Source organism: Python bivittatus, unplaced genomic scaffold (assembly GCF_059951505.1).
Source record: "Python bivittatus isolate LINGU-HERP-01145 unplaced genomic scaffold, Pbiv_v1 ctg000610_np1212, whole genome shotgun sequence".
NCBI lineage: Eukaryota > Metazoa > Chordata > Lepidosauria > Squamata > Pythonidae > Python > Python bivittatus.
In genome coordinates this window covers 22,517,782-22,538,439 of record NW_028277088.1, presented here as the reverse complement: position 1 = coordinate 22,538,439, position 20,658 = coordinate 22,517,782, and the positions used below count along the sequence as shown (strand labels likewise).

The window sequence follows — 20,658 nt, the reverse complement described above, 5'->3', positions numbered from 1 at the left end:
GCTATTAAGTCAGTATGCGTTGTTCTGTGCCCGACCTGCGGTTTTTAATTTTCCCCCCATTGCAGAGCAGAGAGATTGGAGAGGAAGGGATTGCAAAAAAGTAAGCTGTTTGCTCTTCTACGCATCAAAAGCAATGTGATCCTGCTGGCAGCCAGGACTGGGAGTCACAGGCATGCTATGCAAACAGCTTACTCACTTGAAATCTCTTCCCCTCCAATCTCTCTGCTTGGGGAGGGGGGAGAGAAAAAAGACAAGCGATTTCTGTAGGCAATCTCTCTGTTGCCTGACCCTCCCGCCCCTCCAACCCCCACATAGCAGAGAGATTGGAGAGGAAGGGATTTCAAGAGAGTAAGCTGTTTGCTCTTCTACATATTGAAAGCAATGTGATTGCACCGGCAGTGGGAAAGGGTCAGGCAAAGGAGAGACTGCCTACAGAAATCACTTGCTTCCCCCCGCCCCCAAAAAACTGAGAGATTGGAGAGGAAGAGATTTCATGAGAATACTGTAAGTGGTTTGCGTAGTGTGCCTGCACCTCCCAGCCCCAGGCTACTGGTGTCATTGCATTGCTTTTGACATGTACAAGCCAGTAAGCAGGCACTTGAGCATCCCAAAGGATGGGGGAGTGGTTAGGAGGCAAACACAAGCTGGAGGTGTGAAACTGAGTAGTCTTGTCTCTTTGCAGCTGGAAAGCACAGTCATGATCTTGTGATTTCCCACTTAGCGACTATTTCACTTAGTTACCAATCCCAATAAGGGTCGTTAAGCAAGGACTACCTGTATAGGCCCTGTCATAGAAAAAATAGATGTGCTGTTATGAGGCACCTTTAGCACATCCTGCAAAAAGTACTTACTAATAATCTAAGAGCCCACGACAGACTGTAGGGCAGCAGGCAACCTTGTAAGTAACATGGACCTAAACCAGGAATTGGCATCCTATGGCCTGCAGGCCGGATGTGGCCCACCACACAAAATAAGCTGGCTTGTGGTCTCAAAAAGAAATATATTTCCCTGGCCTGCAAGAGAAAGGGAGAGAGTGCTCACCGCCTCCTTGGGTGGCCATTTTGGTGAAGTCTTCACCAAATGCCTTGGTGCAGATGGAGTCACAAGTCCCCTGTAAATGGTGGCAGTGGCGTGGCCTCTGGGCCCTACATAGAAGAAGCTTGCCAATCCCTGGCCTAAACTGTGTAATGTTTTGTCTTTGAAAATCTTGGCAACAGAGAAGCCATTTTCATTTGCAACAGTATATGTAAATCATTCTGATGAAACATTTTTGGATATGAGAGTGACAGATAGGAGCACGATAAGATGTAAAGCATCATGAGCAAAGTAGCTTTTTAACTGCTGATATAAAGACAACCTTTTTCAGTAATTACCAAGAAAAAATCCCTATTTTTGGTAGGATATAATTCACCTGTTCTTGAAGCCTCCTTTCCAGCTGATCTATTAGTCCCACAGCATCTTGAACGCCTACTTCTGCCAATTCAGTTTGAAATGCTGCTAGAAGAATATCCTTTTCTTTTTGGAAGATTTGTTGAACAGCACACAGCAACTCAGCTCGCCAATCTGAGATAGTGTCAGAAGATTCAGAGTCTGCATAAAACTAGAGCAACATGAAAGCAATTAAGAAGTGGTATAAATATATTAAAGTTTTCAAAAGAATCAATTGTTCTGACTTTATGTTTTATGTTATAATATATTTATGTATTATTGAAAGTTCTTAGCTCTCTCACTCACTTTCTAATTTAATGAACATTATAACAACTTCCAGTAGTCTTAAGAACAGATTTATGACTGTATCTTATCATGCATTTAGTATGATTTGGCAAATTTGGCAGTTCTTGTTTTATATGAACTTTTTTTCCTCTAAAACAGCTTTCCCCATCATGGAAAATTTCCCATTCCAGATGTATTACTGTCTGGAATTCTGAAATCAGAGACCCAATATATTTGTAGATTGGGGAGAACTGCTTTACCCTCTTCAAAATCACTTTTGAAAGATGATTACAAAACAGTAGTGAAAATGCACATTAGCATTAAAGCAGAAACAAAAAAGTCAGAAGCCCTACAGAATGTAAGCAAGCTTTATTTTTTCTCTAAGAAGCTCTGTACTGAAGATTACTATATACATAACTAAGACGATAATACAATACACATTTACCCAGACATGTGAAAGATCAAACTGTTAACAAGTTTTTGAAGAATCAGACCAAAATTTGTTTCAACAGATTCTGGTTAAATAAAAGAGCCACTTTCAAGTGTTTCAAGAATAATTTTAAAACATATTTCTATATACTATATTTCTATAACTAGAGAATATAAATAGAATATTTCATAATTTATGTATGTACCCAGGACATGTAGTGACTGAAATTTAACAGTTTTGTGGTCATAATTACCTTTGTTTGTCTTTGAATCTGCATTTTGGCAATTAACTCCTTCAAAGACGAAATACTGCTTAAGAAAGCCTTACGTTCTTCTAGCCAAGGTTCTTGTTTAGTAGGAACAATTTCACCTTCATTATAAGGAAATTCTGTGAGAGAAAGTACCTGTATGCCTTCATGATGAATAGCTCTTAGCAATCCCTAGGGGGAAAAAAAGCATCAAATATGTCATAACTGAGGGTGAGTCATTAATATTCCCTTCCCAATGTTAAAGAACTACTTTTAAGAATGTGTGGGTTGGAGTAGAAGGAAAGAAAGAGAGAAGAAAGTTTTAATTAAAGTTGACAACTAAATAATTTGAGTCATTATAGATATCTGGAATGTGGAAAATAATTCTTGTCACTGAAATAAATAGAGGGACCTTAAACCAGTCATGAAAAGCAGATACAAAAATTTGAGGATATATCAAAATTATGTCTGTCTGTCTGTCCGTCCGTCCCTCCCTCTCATCTCTATGAGTGGTATGTGTCTTCCTCAATCTCAGATCCTCTATCAGAGGCCTGGGAGTTTAAGGGTTCTGCACAGTATTTTAGCTGTTCCTAGTACTGTACTCTTCTGGACAGAGAGCTCTGATGTTGTGCCTGGGATCTGTTGGAACCACTCTCTCAGCTTAGGAGTCACAGCCCCGAGTGCTCTACTGTCAGGCCCAGCCCAAGAACAATGATGAAACAGTCCAGTTGAGTACAGTTCCTTTATTTGCTTATACCTTATAGACAGAATCTTGCCAAACTAAATCTATACTACAGCAACTAGTGGATATACCCTGTGAGATTCTAGGGAGTGGCTATCCTGAATCTCTTAGTCTTCTCACGCTCCCCCTGTGGACTGTGCTGCCTCTTGCCTCCTCTTCCCTCCTGGAATGCACCCCCTCCTTCCTGATAGCCTTGATCTCCAACATCACTCTGCTCCCACACCCACCATCACTGGGACTACTTTGGCCTTTACTTTCCATGTCCTCTCTAGTTCCTCCTTCAGACCCTGAGACTTCTCTAGCTTCTCATACTCCTTCTTCTTGATGTTGCTGTCACTTGGCACTGCTGTCTTCTGGTCCTTGTCTACTACCAACGATGTCTGGTTGATTGGCCAGTACCTGCCTGTCTGTTGGGATCTGGAAGTCCCACAGGATCTTAGCCCTGTTATTCTCCACAACCTTCTGTGGAATCTCCCATCTGGACTTGAGAGAGTCTAGTCCATACACTGCACAGATGTTTCTGTACACAATGCAAGCTATTTGGTTGCGCCATTCAGTGTATGCTGTTCCTGCCTGCGTCATACTCCCTGCCACTATGTGTTGGACTGTCTCTGAGGCAGCTTGGTGGCTATGATGCCTGATAGGACTTTCCATGTTGCGGGGAGGCAGGTTATTGGCTAGTAGTTGGATGGTGCTGTTCTATGATGGAATGGAATTATGAAGGCCACACTCAGGGAGGGAAACATGCTCTTTCGTCTCCTGAGGGGCAAGGAAGAGGTAAGAGGATGAGGCTGACACCTCCCTGAGAAATTCACTCTCTTTTGACTGGCTGACTTTGGGAACTCAGGTTTCAGTCTGGGAAGATTCTTGCTAGAGGTTGCTAGCTAATGCTTGCAATGCTAATAAACATTGCTGAACTGAGCTGCATGGTCTCCTGGAGTTCCTTGGGCTAGGCCTGACATGTTCCCTTGTGGGGGTCTTTCATGATCAGCACCGTCCTTCCTTGTATTAGCCAGTCTGGGAGCTGGTTCATCTGTGCTGCTAGGGGTTCATGCACTGCTGTTAGTTTCTTTAGCCAGTACTTGTGGATCATGTCCGTGCCAGGTACTGTCCAGCTCTTCATGTTCTTGACCCATTGTTGGATGTCTGCTATTGTCATGGTGACTGACTCCTGTTTTGGGAGATTGCTGTGGTCTGCTCTCAGGTACAGCAGCCACTTTGCACTGGTGTTATGTGTCTTCTCTTTCTCCCATGTTCTTCCAGTATTGTTCAGTTACTGCTGTTGGTGGCTCTGCTGTTACTGTTGCACTGCAGTTGGGAGTACACCTTGGATGATTCTTTGGAGAACAGGGCATTTATCTTCTTGGCCTTTGCTTCTCTTGTATATCTCCTTAGCCAGTGCTGTGAGCCTTTGTTTAGCAGTCTCTAGGGCTTCAGATGGAGTCAGGCCCTTGTATTTTTTCAGTAGCCAAGTCTTATCCTTAATCTCCACACCCTTCTGTAGTTCCACCAGCTGACTAACTTCTCTCCGAGTTGCCTTGATTGCCTTCAACCTCATTTTCTGTGGGGAGGGGTATGTACTGCTGTTCTTCTTGATCATGTAGCCAAGCATCTTTAGGATTACAGGGGCTGTAGCATATACCAGTTCACTGGTTTGAGTTATGGTGGTAGTAAGGATTATCATGAGGGCTCTATTGGCATTTCCTTGCGTACTATCTAATGGTACTTCTCCACTGAGTTTTGGTAATTGGTCTTGAGGGTTGACTATAGCTAGTTTATCCATGATCTTATGCCTCATATCAGCTGCTGTGGTCTGTAATGGCGGGGGCAGGGTGGGTAGTGACATTCCAGTTTCAGGTGTTGGCTGTACATTCAGTTGCTCTTCCAGGTATTCTTTAGTCTGGGTTGTAATGTGTAGTTGGTCTATCTCAAGCTGTGAGAGCAGCTTCCTTATCACTATGTTGAAGCACTGGGTAACTAGCTGTTTCTCAGCTAGTGTGGATGTAGGTCTTCTGTCCATCCATAGTTCCCTCATTTGTTTCATATATCTCATTAGGTCTACTGTTTTAGCATTCCATCAATTCCAGGTTGTCTTGTCTTGTCCACATATGGTTTGTTCCAGTAGCCCACTTATCGTCAGATTGTCCTGGTTCCCCAACATCTGGCATGGACTTTATTAATCTGGGCAACGTCCAAGCTGGCACGACTCTCTTAGTACATGTCACTTGCATATCCAAGGTAGCCAGCTGAAGTGTTAGGGGGTCTTTGCCCAAGGACCCGTACTGGTAACGTAGGTACCAGCTGGGATTCAAACCCCAGTCTTCCATGTCAAAGGGCGGCACTCTAACCTCTACGCTATCCAACCGCTACACACACACACACACACGTGAACCTGCAAGGATTTTTGACCACAACTGTTTTCTACTTAAAAATCACAAGAGCTCTTATTCACCTTGATTTTCTTTGGAAGAAAATCTATTGTAGTTTCCCCTTCATCTCCTACTGCATCTGATATGGTTTCTGATCCATGGCTTGGTGCTAGATATGCTCCTTGGTTCCAGTCTGAAGCAGAGTCTAAAATAATAAGTCAAACTGAACTATCAAATAATAAATAAAACATTGTTCTTTTCCAGGTCACACTGATCACTCTAAAAATAAAGTTAACCAATATGTTCTTCCAGAAAATTAATATTTTCTTACCACCATAGGATCTATCACTGGTAGTAGAAGTTGCAGACTGTGCTATACCCAGGATCCCCTAAAATAGGACAGAAATTATAGTTAACAATGTTATTCTATAAATAAGAACTTATGTTACAATAGCTAAACTTAACAGCACTCCAAACTCATTAACATAGTAGGATTGCTATTTTAACCAACTATGGAAACACATTTGGAAAACAGATTTGGACATCTATCCAATTAATTAATGCTGGGCAATGCAAGATCAAAATGTTTTCATTGGTGTGGTGCCCTAATGGCATTTGAAGAGCAATGAAAACTTTGTCTGTGAAAAACCAAGTATTGTTAGCATTCTACATAACACATACCTCTTTATTTCTTAAGACATCTATGACATTTTTCAAAGCATTACATTCTTCTGTTAATCCTTGTACTGCAATAAATTGCTCTCTTTTCAACACTTCTGATTCTGAGATATGCCTAGTCTCCATGTCCATTATTTCAGCAGCATGTAATTCCTGCATTTCTTCAATTTTTTCATTGAATTCTCTTATGATTTCTGTAACTTCTTCTGAAGAATATTCATTTTGTAAATCAGTCTGAATTCCTTCACTTTTGACAAGGAGTTGCGAGGTTTGGTTGCAGGTGTTGATCAGCTGTGTTTTTTCAGTCTGACTTGATGCATTTATCCATTTGGTACCTATTTGCTCTGATTTTACAGTGTTCTTTTCCTTCCTTATATATCCTGCAATTTTTTCTTTTGCCTGAGCTAATTTATTCCTGGTGTGCCCTAGTTCGTCTTTAAGATGGATCAGACTTGTTTCTTTTACCTGTAAACAAACATAAAAATTCAGATGCTTCCAATCTCTCTCTTACAGAAAGAAGGTAAAACTGGTAAGCACACGTGGTATTAAATCACTCAGTTCTTCTCAAAATATTTTGAAGTGACATCCACCTATAAGCATATATTTCAGACTCACTTATAATTCTGCTGTTTTATATTCTCCTTTCACTACAGAAACTCATGAATATCATCTTATCACTAGATATTACTATATGGCAAGTTTATTCATTTTTAATACATGGATAATATACATTTCAATAAAAAAAATCAAGAATGATGTACCAGGGGGTTGGGAACAGCATATAAAAGTAACTGTGTGATGTTATCCAGGAACATACTGGGACTCACAACTTGAAAAACACTGATTTCTAATTGTATATGAACAACATGTAGTCAATGAAGCTTGTCTCTTAGGTCCTGAACTGTAATTTTTTATAGAGTTCCTAAAATATGTTAGTAATCAATCTGAGTTTTCCTAAACATATTTAGTGAACTTATGATGCACACAGTGGCAAATCTCAATGTAATACAGTAGTTAAGGTGTTGGATTGGCACAGGAGAAACACAGGTTTAAGTCCACCCTTAGCCACAGACGCTTACTTTGCAACTTTCAGCCAGTCCCCCTCTCTCAGCCCAGCCTATCTCACAGGGTTTTTTGGGGGGAGGGGCAGGGGAAATGGAAGGAGGGAGCACTATATATACCACCTTGAGCTCATGAATGAAAAACAAAATATAAATCAAACAAATAAAAAATAAAATCAGCTTCTGCTAATAATGTTCACCGTCTACTTTGTAGATTTTATTTAGTCTGGGCCACTGACCTGTAATGAAGAATTTAATTTGAATAATGTTCACCTCTTGTCACATGTCTCCATCTGTAGATCATATCTGAAAATTATTGCCACTGTCTTTCTTAGAGCTTATAACCCTATCTCAAACACAGTGTTGACTTTTAAATAAAACTCTCAGTAATACAGCTCTTAATTATTTGCAAATCATGTAACGAAATAAACCTCACAGCAAATGTTCTGAATATTTGAAAGTTTAGTTCTGCACTAATGGCATCAAAATAGCTAACAGTATAAAAACAGGTATATAATTCTGAACTGAAATTCTCTTCCAAGCCCATCAAATATGCTTTTAGTTATTTAATGCTTTTATTTTGCACCCTTCAAATACATGGCTCCCAGCAATTTTTAGTGTAAAATGAAACAAATGTTTATTTCATTCTTACCATTAACTGTTCTTTCAATTTTTCTGCTTTTTCTTTGTAGCTATTAAGCTCTTCCTTGGCTGCAGCTGACTCTGCTCTGACTTTTTCTAATTCAGGATAATTTCTTTGCTTGTTTTCAGTCAGGTCTGTGATCACCTGGATTATTAGTACCAAAACAATAATTCAACTTATAACCAACTTATGCTGTACTTCTTAGTTATTATGTCAAGGTAGTATCTCACATTAATAATACTTTAAAAGTGTAATGAGGGATGAGCCCTAACTTAATGTTTCAATCCTTAGAACAAAGTTTGAAGCAATTCCCTAGGCTATTGTCCAATGAAAGCAGCTACTGGTATGAAGTCAAGATGGCAGGACCTTTAGGACAGCTGGTGAGTGTGGTCTAGACAGAGGTGATATAAAGAAAGACCATAACCTTTGAAGCACTCTGATTACTAATGTCAGAAAAAATGCACACTGGAAGATGCATATATTGGATAATATAAGGGAAATTAAATCTACTGTCTTACACACCTAAGGAAGATTTTTATTTTCGTTCATCTCAAACCAAGGACTGTAAAACATTTTTAAAATGCATTAAGTGTTGATTCTGTACTTCTGAACAAAGACACATGTTGGTAAAGTCTTTATCACGAGTGTTTGCAATAAGAGGTAACTGAAAAGAATGCCTTTATATTGTCCATGCATCACTTTTGTTAAATGTCTGATGATAGGCCAATTAAACAGTTTAATGCTGTTCTATAGATTTCATTGGTATTTTATATTATGGTTGTTTTATTGTTTGAACTTGTACATGGCTTTGTTATTCCTCAGAAAGATAATATAGAAATATTTGATCAATTTCTGCAATTTCAACAGTTAAACCCCCATTTCCCACAAATAATGTTTGAAGAGTAACTGACTAGTTTAATATCTGAACAATTACTTTTAAGCCATACATACCTGAGTTTGCATTTTTCCTTCCTTAGAGCTTGACAATTTCTCCCTTTTGTGCCTTTGCTCTACTTCTGTTAGCAATTGCTGAAGTTCAATAAGTCTCTCTTCCTTTTCTTTTGCCTCCTTCTGTACAATTTCCATTTTTGTTCTTTCTAGTTGAAGATTATTCTGTGCATCTGCCAGTTGGCTCTGCATCTCTGAAAGTTTCTCTGATAACTCTAATAACCTAGCCGTTGCATCTTCCCCACCTATACGTTTGGCATTTTCTGTTTGAATACATAGAGTTTCTTTGACATCTCCTGAAACTGCAGGTACTTGGGGAGAAAGCTGACTTTGCTCCAGAACCACATTCAATTCAGTTTGACCGTCAAGGGCAGCAGCAATCTTTTGCTCAAGGGTTTCTTCCAGCTCTATTATTCTCTGTTTGAGCTCTTTTGACTCTGCCTGGGCTTGGTCTTTTAAATCCTTGAGATGCTTGTAGCATTGGATTAGCTCTAAATCCTTCTCCTCTAGAGCTTTCTGAAGTACCTGTAAATTTGTACCTATTCTAAAAGAATCCTTGGCATTTTCATGCACATGATCTTCTAATGATTCTTCATTTCTTAATATTTGAGTTGATCCAATGACTGGATTTTTATTTTTTTCTTCAATTTTTGTTCCTATTTGTGCATCATCATTTCTTGTTGGCATATTTTTATGTTTTTCTCTAGTCTTTTCAAGTTCTTCTTTCAGTATGTCTAGTTCTTTCTCTAACTTTATTATTTTTATTTGTTTCCCCTCAAGTTCATTCTTTGTAACCAATAACTGTCCAACATTATTTTTCACTTGCATCACCAAATCTTCTTTTTCTGCCAGTACAACATCAAGCTGGTGTTTTAAATTATCTATATCATCTTGAGTCAGTGAAAAGTCCAAAGGTATCTTGTGTTCAATATTCACCATTTCCTGCTGGAGTTTTTCAATAACTTCATTCAGCTGTTCTATTTCCTGTTCACTGTTCTGCTTGACACGTTCCTGGTCACTCTTTAAGTATTCTATTTGGGCTTCCAGTTCTTTTATGTGCTCATTTTTCTTCTCAATCACCTAAACAAGGATTGAAAAAAAAAAGAAAAACAAAATTAAGGGCAAGAAATTCTCATTTTTATGCCACTAATTATATTTCTTTGTATAATATATATAATTTTTAAAATACTGTATATCACTGCTCTTTATATGAAATTTGTAAGAACTAAATCAGAGTAATTCCTATTTTTATTTAAATAAAGAAGATAAATAAATAATACTATTTTGTTTAAATGTAACACTTTACTGTGTTTTTAGAGGTTTGCTGGCCACTATCTGTATTAAAAAAGACTGTTCAGTTTTGAGCCAACTGGAAGATCTCCATGGCAAGAAAATCCTTGGACAGAGCCAGGAAAAAACAACAACTACTAACCAATTATAACTAACAGTTGTGACAGTACCACTATACCACAAACTTTAAGTATAGAGAGGGATGATATAAAGCATCAAATATGTATTACAAATTACAAAGTATCTTTAAAAAACATCCATGCAAATTCTATTTTGAAATACAATTGTATGTATTTCAATCCCCATCCTAAAATGTTTGTTACTAGCTTAAAGGGATGGCATCACTAAGGATCCATAAAGCATTACTTTATTATCTGTTGTAATTTCAAGCTGCTGTTGCAATTTTGAAATTTGTTCATGGAGTTCATGGATTTTCTGTTCCTTTTCCTGTATGATCTGTATATATTTCCCAGGAACTTGATGATGACCCTTTATAGAAGTATCTTCAGGATTCTGGATAGCTAGCCCCAATTTTTTCATGTCTTCCTATAAACAAAAAATAGCAGCACAGAATGTAACTTAAACATTCCCTTAACTAATTATTTTCATTTTATTAGAGAAATAAACTGAAACATAAGAAAATACTTTCAAAAGGAAAAATAAATACTTAGAGATTTCATAATTTTCAGATTTTCATAATTTCTAGGCTCAGGTTATGCTTATTCAAAAGAAGGGAAGAAAAACAAGATTTTCTTCCCAGATGAATACCTTAAATAATTTATTTTCTTGCTCAAGTTCTTGTTGTCGGGTTGTGGACTCTTTTAGCTGAATTTGTAGCTGCATATGCAACTGCTGTACTTCTTCATTTTTGTTTTCTAATTCTTCACGGAACTGTTCTAATTGTTCTTCAAGATTTATGATCTGTATATCCAAAATAAGTGGCAAAGGAATAATTTATTTTATGTAAACAAGCACAAAAATTTTTAGCAACATTTTTTTTAGGGTTGTAAATTTATTTTACTATACATGTAATTTACTATAAATTACATGTATAGTAAAATAAATGCAGCACTTTTTTTTTTACCTATACATTTCTTTTGCTCCCTTTGAATAATTTTCTGTAGATTTAACAGCCTACTTTGGGCACTATAACTGATCAATAGAAAACCAAGCTTGTACAACAAAACCATGTTGATCCTTTTACACATCACATGCTGAATTCAATACAAAATATTGAAATTTCTAAATAATTAAAAAGAATACCTCTTTTTCCTTCCTGTCTACAGCTTCTTGCTCAGCCTGTAGTTGTGCTTCTAGAGGTAAGTCCCCCCTTACAGCTGCAGACCCAAATTGCTTCCTTTCTTCCACCTTTAAAGTAAGTATATTTAACTATCACTTCTTCAAGTCACAGTTCTTTGATTATTAAGTAAAGCAGTATTATGTTGATAACACTGCATAAATAATAATTATGTTATTAAAACATAAATAAAACAATCTACAGAAAAATACCTTTTGTAAATTGTCTGCACTGATCATTAAAGCTTGCTCCAGTTCTTGGATTCGACACTCTAATTTCTCAATTTCTTCATTCCGTTCTTGCACATCTCTCTGAAGTTGCTCCTTAGAGAGCAAAAGCTCACTGCATTTGTCTGTTTTTTCCTTAAGATTATTTGTTAACTCTTCAACCTGGTGGCAGTAAGGTGGAATGGTGTTTCAAATTTCTTGAAATTTGGATGTGAAAGATGACAAACCTTTCTGACAATCATTTTAGAAAATACATTCTAACATAGGCCATAACTCTTGCTACAAACTTGCTACAAACTTAGCTAAGTTAAATTATAGGAAATAGGAAAAAGAGAAGCATGAAGATGTAGAAAGAAAACTTTTAAAATCTGGAAAAAATCACAAGCAACCAGAAATCAAATAAATAAAAGAAAAGCCGATAGAATAATCAGAAAAGGGGAGAATGCTGGCCACTATGTGTATTAAAAAAGACTGTTTAGTTTTGAGCCAACTGGAAGATCTCCATGACAAGAAAACACTTGGACAGAGCCAGGGGAAAAAAACCCCAACTACTAACCATCACAACTACCAGTTGTGATAATACCGCTATACCAAAAACTGTAAGTATAGAGATGGATGATATAAAAAATCAAGTATGTATTTTTCAAAGATAGATCAAAAAGTGAACTGTGGAATTCTTAATATTGTGGCTTCAGCAGATGTTATACTGAGATCGCAAACATATCAATAGGCAGATAGACACGCAAAAACATAGAACTCTGATAGCTGTGAATTTTTGATGATATGAATCCTAATATGTTCAAGTTATAACAGAACTATTATGCGCTACACCTATTGGAATTGATAGCCTTTAGGCTACACTGTGTGTTTGCGTATGATGTGTGTATGAGTAAATGTATATATGTGTGCGTGTATGTATGCGTGTATGTATGTATACATAATCTAAGGGGAATATTTCATTATAGCTAATGAAGTAGATTTATATTGTACAAACATTATGCCTCAATAAAAAAGTAGAAATCTTTGAAGGTATTAACACAGATATTCCTACTTTGGAACTGATCACAAATTAAAAACCACATTAACTATGCCATGCAGAAAAAGACTGATCTAACTAAAGCAAAATGAAAGAAACTATCTAATACTAAAAAGCACAGATATTTCATTTTAACTCCCTTGCTCCTACCCCAAAAGATGCCTATGATTTTAGGCATTTAATTCTAGCTTTCCTGAATATATTTTTTATCAGTTCATAAGCTACAGAAATCAAGAAAATGTATCTATTTTCCATAGTAATCAATTGTTCTAGTTATGTCTTTGTCTGATTGTTCATATATAACCTACTTTCCTTATCTTCATATTTAACAGATGTATACACATAGAGGACTTCTTTTATCTTGTAATATAATGTCCCAAATAATTAAATATATAAGCAGAAAAGTAAAATTACAGGAATATGGAAAAATAAAAACAAGAAAATGTTCCGTATTATTAGAAGATAAGAATAAAAACATTTCAAAGGAATGAAGGCATTTCTCTCTCTAAAGATAGCAAAATGAAGCAACATATTCATACTTTTTGGCAATTCTGAAAATGAAATTTAATTTAATGTGAAAGTTACATTATTAGTGAAAGCAGCAACTATTTTATAAGGTGTGTGGAGAATGAAAACTTTTCTATAGGTATTAATTTTGTTGGGATATATCTTCCTCTGAGTCATAGCATAAGTCGATTCTATCATGAAGGTCCTTTAGATGTGTCTAAGGGTATGAAGGGGTTCTTTTGGGAAATGGTACAAACCAGCAACACACAGACTGCTTTTTTTTTTCTTCTCAGTGTTTCCCCAGGGAGGCTTTTATTATAAAAAATTGACAAACTTATTTCCTACATTACCACACAGCCATTGTTTATACATTCTTTGACCATTTCATAATGCCTGTGCTTTACCATACTTTGTATTCTATCTTAATTATCCTAGTTGTAAAAAATGGTTTAAAAACAGACACTGGCCATTAGTTCTCAAAAGCCATGTTGGCAAGAAAGCAGAAGTGCCTATGGATAAGGCCTGCTAAACATTTCAAAGGATGGATTAACTTACATGCAATCAAATGCATAATATTCATATGGAAAGAAGTCCTAATAGAGTTTATTGTCACATAGGACCACAGCCCAGCTCAGTCTAAATCTTATTTTTCTGGTTGATTATTAACATAAAAATTAAGGGAGTGGCATACAATCACGGTTTATACAATGTCACAAATGAAACACCCCTTTATCTTACCTCTCTGTTTTGATGTTCACTAACTGGTTGAAACCTTTGAGGAATTTTAAGCTGTTGCTCAAGCTTCTGTATTTCTTGCTGGAAGACATCTCTCTCATGCTCCCTATCAATTGCCTGCTCCTGAAATGTAAGCCATTATATATATATATATATTTTAATGGGAAATATCAAAATATATTGTACAATGCAGGTAGTCCTTGATCTATGACCAATCATTCAGCAATAGTTTGAAGTTACAATGGCACTGAACTAATGGTGGTTACAGCTGATCCTTGGAGTTCCAGCTGTCCCAGCACACCTGCAGTCACATGATCGCAATCTGGGCACTTGGCAACCCATTTGCACGTTAGACTGGTGCCAAGTGCCCCGCAATCACATGATTGCCATTTGCCAGCTCTCCCAGAAAGTCAATAGGGAAACTGGCAGGGAAGATTGCAAGTCGCTGGAGTAAATCTCCCCCACTGCGCATCCTTCCCCAGCCCCTCTGCACTTGTGCTGTACCAGCCACTTGTGCACCCCTGCGCCAGCCACTCATGCACCCTGTGCACCTTCTCCAACCCTCGCTGCAGCTCTCTCGCAACTTCTTGCACCCCCATGCAACCTCCCTGACCCATACCACACTCCCCGCAACCTCCCCAACCTATGTAGGGCCTCTCATGCACCCTCCCCAACCCGCACCCCTGTGCAACTTCCCTGACCCACGTCCACCTCTCACACACACCCTCACACCCTCTCTGACCCACATGGGGCCTCTCACACACCTCCTGACTTGCACTGTATCCCCACGCAACCTCCCCGATCTATATGGCACCTCTTGTGCACCCCCTGCCCAACCCACGTGGCGCCTCTCACGCAGCCTCCCGTATATCCCCTTGCTCCTTCCTCCACCCGGCAGCAGCCAGCTTGGGACTTGCAACTTCCTGCCGGCTTCCTGACTTACTCTGGTTGTGGGAAGCCGGCAGGAAGTCATCTCACCTAACAACCATGGGATTCAGTTAACAACAGCAACCAGGACTGCAGGGATTGCCACTGTTAACCAATGTGGTCACGCTTTATGACCAATCACTGAGCAACAGAAATTCTGGTCCCAATTGCCATTGTGAGGACTACCTGTACTTTGCTTTCAACTTATTACAATATAATAGGAAACACTGTGACATCTTAAAATACTTATTAAGGTAGCTCCATAAAACCTCAGTAATTATTTGTGATAATTAGAGTGTGACAAGGATTGGGAATATGTGTATGTGTGTATTCATATTCATATGGTACACCACTCTCATTCTTAGATTTATGCACAACACTGCATAAGGTAGACAAGTAATACACAAAGTAGCAGCCATCAACAATTGTTCAGATCTTTTACACCGTACAGTGCTAAACATAATTCTTGATTGTAATCAAATAGCTTGTTTACGCTATTCTTTAGAAACAAAATCCAAGTAGCTTCTCAGCAAATACACAAATCCAACAGCAATTTTAGCATTATCATAAAATTATGTTATTACGTCAGAAAGTTTATAATTCATTTTCCAATCTTTTTACATAGAAATCATTTTAAGCTTGAAAAGCTAGAGAAGTCCAACTTTACTGGAGGTATTTCAACATTGTTTCAATGTTATCAGAAACATTCTATTCCTGAATCAAGGCTTTTTAAAGGATGGCATTTCAAGCTCAGACTGGTTCAAACCAGAAACATTTTACACAATGATACTTTATAATGATAACCTTGTATAAATTAGATTTATCACATTTTAAATCTGAAAATGTGGCCATCTTTTTTTCACATGCATTTACAATCTCTAGATGTTTACCACACCGATTTTTTAAAATTATAAACTGTATATGAAATAAGCACTTTAATGTATTGTGCTAATTGGCTTTTTTTGTACTCTCTATTTTTATTCTGTTGTAAATGATGCATGGATGGAGCTCGTCTTTTTACTTACATCTAGAAATTTTTTTGTTTTCTCAAGCTGTTTCTCCAGAGCTTGGTTTTGCTGTCTTAGATCCATTAGCTCTGCATTTTTTTCTTGCTTTAGTTCCAAAAACTGGTTGACCTGCTCCTCTATATCAGTTTCCAGTGCTTTCACCTGCTTTTGAAGGTAGTTATATTCTTTTTCAGCCTGCCGCTGCACTTCTATTTTTTCTTTCATTAACTTTTCTGTCTCCGCCAACAACTCTGTTTAATAAAGCATAACTTGTTATATATGGATAGTTAAGATTGTTCTATAAAATAAACCCACTCTCAAGATGGTTCGTTCATGCTAAAGCATAATAAAGGATGAAAATAACTTTGGGTTTCACCAAAATTATGTGGTATTCTCAATAAACAGAAATAATAGTAGTAGTAGTAATAATAAGAATAAGAAGCCTTGGGAAGACTCGATAGGTGGATAAAAATGCCAAATCCAGTCTAAACATCTGGCTGACTATGTGACCAACAATAATGTCTAAATTGTTTAACTTTCCTTAAGGCACACATTGATATAATTAAACTATGTTTATGCATACATTTTCATTAATACTGTGGAAAATGTATAATGGCATTAAAACCCCACTGTCTTCTCATCCTGTAGGACTGTTCCAATTCAAACATAAATACCAATAGAAGAGAATATATGTAGCTCAGGGTTGAACTGTGGAGTCCTTGGTGTTCTCTGAGCTTGAATACCCCCACCAACACTGATAGGGCAACCTACTGTATATAAACAGAGAGCAAACCCCATTCCCTTCTAGCACTGAAGATGTTACCTAGTCGGGTAATGAAACATCTGCAAGAAAACAATCAAGCTCAGAGAACACCAAGGACTCCACAGACATAAATATTCCAACAAATGACACATACAGTGGGGCAAAAAAGTATTTAGTCAGCCACCAATTGTGCAAGTTCTCCCACTTAAAAAGATGAGAGAGGCCTGTAATTTTCATCATAGGTATACCTCAACTCTGAGAGACAAAATGGGGAAAAAAATCCAGAAAATCACATTGTCTGATTTTTAAAGAATTTATTTGCAAATCATGGTGGAAAATAAGTATTTTGGTCAATATCAAAAGTTCATCTCAATACTTTGTTACATATCTTTTGTTGGCAATGACAGAGGTCAAACGTTTTCTGTAAGTCTTCACAAGGTTTTCACACACTGTTGCTGGTATTTTGGCCCATTCCTCCATGCAGATCTCCTCTAGAGCAGTGATGTTTTGGGGCTGTTGCTGGGCAACACGGACTTTCAACTCCCTCCAAAGGTTTTCCATGGGGTTGAGATCTGGAGTCTGGCTAGGCCACTCCAGGACCTTGAAATGCTTCTTACGAAGCCACTCCGTTGCCCGGGCGGTGTGTTTGGGATCATTGTCATGCTGAAAGACCCAGCCACGTTTCATCTTCAATGCCCTTGCTGATGGAAGGAGGTGTTCACTCAAAATCTCACGATACATGGCCCCATTCATTCTTTCCTTTACACGGATCAGTCGTCCTGGTCCCTTTGCAGAAAAACAGCCCCAAAGCATGATGTTTCCACCCCCATGCTTCACAGTAGGTATGGTGTTCTTTGGATGCAACTCAGCATTCTCTCTCCTCCAAACACGACGAGTTGAGTTTAGACCAAAACATTCTACTTTGGTTTCATCTCACCATATGACATTTTCCCAATCCTCTTCTGGATCATCCAAATGCTCTCTAGCAAACTTCAGATGGGCCCAGACATGTACTGGCTTAAGCAGGGGGACACGTCTGGCACTACAGGATTTGAGTCCCTGGCGGCATAGTGTGTTACACATGGTAGCCTGTTACTTTGGTCCCAGCTCTCTGCAGGTCATTCACTAGGTCCCCCCATGTGGTTCTGGGATTTTTGCTCACCGTTCTTGTGATCATTTTGACCCCACAGGGTGAGATCTTGCATGGAGCCCCAGATCAAGGGAGATTATCAGTGGTCTTGTATGTCTTCCATTTTCTAATTATTGCTCCCACAGTTGATTTCTTCACACCAAGCTGCTTGCCTATTGCAGATTCAGTCTTCCCAGCCTAGTGCAGGTCTACAATTTTGTTTCTGGTGTCTTTCGACAACTCTTTGGTCTTGGCCATAGTGGAGTTTGGAGTGTGACTGTTTGAGGTTGTGGACAGGTGTCTTTTATACTGATAACAAGGTCAAACAGGTGCCATTACTACAGGTAACAAGTGGAGGACAGAGGCGCCTCTTAAAGAAGTAGTTACAGGTCTGTGAGAGCCAGACATCTTGCTTGTTTGTAGGTGACCAAATACTTATTTTCTACCATGATTTGCAAATAAATTCTTTAAAAATCAGACAATGTGATTTTCTGGATTTTTTCCCTCATTTTGTCTCTCATAGTTGAGGTATACCTATGATGAAAATTACAGGCCTCTCTCACCTTTTTAAGTGGGAGAACTTGCACAATTGGTGGCTGACTAAATACCTTTTTGCCCCACTGTATAAGATTTTAATGTAAAATAATTTAGACCTTCAGCTGGTGAGTTACAGGAAGAAAAGAAACAGACATTTCTTACCGTCACCTGGAGTTTTCAATCACATAACCCCTTCCCTCCAATTTTTTAAACAAACTATTTAAAGATGAATGGAAAGAACTGAAGAATTTAGGGATATGTGGTAAGGGAACTATGGCTGCAGATGTCCATCCCATACTGATCCAGTAACACTGGAATTTTAATATAATTTTGGATGTTATATTACTTCCATCCAAAATATAGGTAATTCTCATGTCCCAACAACCCCTTGGGAATTGGGACTGCACTGACCTTGGCAAGAAGTACACTGTGATTTCTTTATACATGATCTGAAGCTTCAGATGCTGCTGAAGCAGCATATGAAACTTCACATGCTGAGACAATTCCCAGATTACTGAGATAACATCAAAGGGGGAACATAATCCATATATTGCTTAATGTTATATATAACCAGAAAGAATGCCAAGATATGTTATTTATATTATGCTTCAGTCATTTAATTGGTATACATGCTGCAATCAGGAATCATTTCTTGATTGAGAACTATTAAAAAATAATAGATTTTTGGATTTAAGTCTTTGCCAAATGAATGAAAAAAGAACATCACCAGATAATGGCCTTTTGGTGGGTTTGTGTGTGTGTGTGTGTGTGTTATACTATATAGATTTTTGTACCACCATCTTACATCATACTTCCTTCCTCAAATATTACACATGAAGATAGAGCTTTATTTGACAAAGATCTCTATATGCAGTTTATTATTTGAATGCAGAAATTATTAGGTGATTAAGATGATGTTTATTAAATTTAAAAAATATTTATTAATGTAGCATACTGTATAATTATGAGCAATTATTATTCAAAATAAAGGTGTGAAACACAGTATCAAAGCTGCAGGCCAGTAAAATTAATGTCAGTAAGCTGAAAGCCCAAAGAGAGACCATGATTAATAAGTGTCAGTAGCTGTTAAATCTGCCACTCAATGAAAGATTTGCCATGCAATATACAAACACACCTGCTTGGGAAGCTGCATCGACTGCAGCATCTACTAGGCCTAGGAGAACAGAAAAAACAAGAAGCAAAGTAATTCACATGCCATCTATAGCTTCCTCAAGGTGAAATACATATGAGAAAAATGAAGATGAAGATAGAATGCAGAGTTCAGTAAAAATGCCTAGTGAAGTAAAAAAAAGTGTCATTGATTTATTAAACACAATTGTTAGATATTTTTCCCTGATATTTTTCCATTTATTTTTCTATAAAGTGTTGTCAATAGCCACTCACACAATACATTTTTCATTATACATTCAGAACGCTCTTGAATTAAAAAGCAGCATACCTACCTGCCACTTTTCTTATCTTCCATATTGCCCTGTATCTACCCAAGGTATCTATCTTACCTCTGCAGCACTTCGTGCCTTCCTTCCTTACCACTGCCATTCTGTATCCACTTAACACACCCATCTTACCTTCTGCTGTCCTGCACCCACGTGATCCCCACCCTATCTCTCTGTGGCCATGTGCTGCCAGCCTTTATTTTCCTTGGTGTTTAACACCTCAAAATAACTCTGCCACAACATGTATGCTCTGGGTCCATGCATGAGCAAAGCATGTGAGCTGCAGTCCACGCATGGACTGTCCAGTTGTGCCTGATCCATACAGGAAATGCTCCAAGTAAAGTATGTTTTGCATATCCCTAATCCATTTTGATTGATCTTTCAACAGAATATGGATTTTTTGAAAAAGAAATCATCCACACATCTGTTTAATTAGTTAGGTATCATCAAATTGGGCCAGACCCTGGTCACTTTATGGACAAGTGACTATCATCTCTAAATCTGCTCAATGCCCCAGTGCAATTTTAAAAGGTGAAAAGGGAGAAGAAGAACCCATTCCAAATCTATAAAGTTTGTGAAAATCTATTAGATATTAAATAATAAAACCAGACATATTTGGAGGACTGTAAAAATACATACGTTGTTCTATGGGTCCTGCATCAGCTTTCATAGCATCCTTTTGTCTGAAGAGCAATTCTTTCTCTTCTTGAAGGTGCTGTCTCTCAGCCTCTAGTTCCTGTAATTTGTTACCTGTACAAAGTAGCTCTTGCTCAAGATGGTCTATTGCATCTGTTTTTTCCTGGATTTGTTTTTCCATAAGTGATTTTTCATCTGCATAACCATCAATAACATCTATGGGAAGAACAGAGATGCCCAAATCAAAGCATAGTAATTTTTAAGTAACATATTTCAAAA

At 37.8% G+C, this 20,658-nt stretch overlaps 1 protein-coding gene across 7 annotated transcripts in view; it reads right to left on the bottom strand.

Annotated features, from left to right (window-relative positions):
* AKAP9 (A-kinase anchoring protein 9) overlaps window positions 1–20,658 on the bottom strand; it is a 154,356-nt gene that overhangs the window by 63,076 nt on the left and 70,622 nt on the right. For 5 of the 7 annotated variants that reach the window (XM_088150542.1, XM_088150545.1, XM_088150541.1 and 2 more), the window contains 15 exons: window positions 20,383–20,595; window positions 19,422–19,460; window positions 15,876–16,108; window positions 13,927–14,046; window positions 11,631–11,807; window positions 11,385–11,489; window positions 10,890–11,042; window positions 10,488–10,667; window positions 8,835–9,911; window positions 7,893–8,027; window positions 6,183–6,644; window positions 5,833–5,890; window positions 5,585–5,706; window positions 2,397–2,582; window positions 1,412–1,600 (listed from right to left, as the gene is read on the bottom strand). In XM_088150542.1, the coding sequence (XP_088006668.1) occupies window positions 1,412–1,600; window positions 2,397–2,582; window positions 5,585–5,706; window positions 5,833–5,890; window positions 6,183–6,644; window positions 7,893–8,027; window positions 8,835–9,911; window positions 10,488–10,667; window positions 10,890–11,042; window positions 11,385–11,489; window positions 11,631–11,807; window positions 13,927–14,046; window positions 15,876–16,108; window positions 19,422–19,460; window positions 20,383–20,595 (3,449 nt within the window). The remainder of the gene's footprint in view (window positions 1–1,411; window positions 1,601–2,396; window positions 2,583–5,584; window positions 5,707–5,832; window positions 5,891–6,182; window positions 6,645–7,892; window positions 8,028–8,834; window positions 9,912–10,487; window positions 10,668–10,889; window positions 11,043–11,384; window positions 11,490–11,630; window positions 11,808–13,926; window positions 14,047–15,875; window positions 16,109–19,421; window positions 19,461–20,382; window positions 20,596–20,658) is intronic. The other 2 variants (XM_088150543.1, XM_025168168.2) reach the window with 1 other exon arrangement.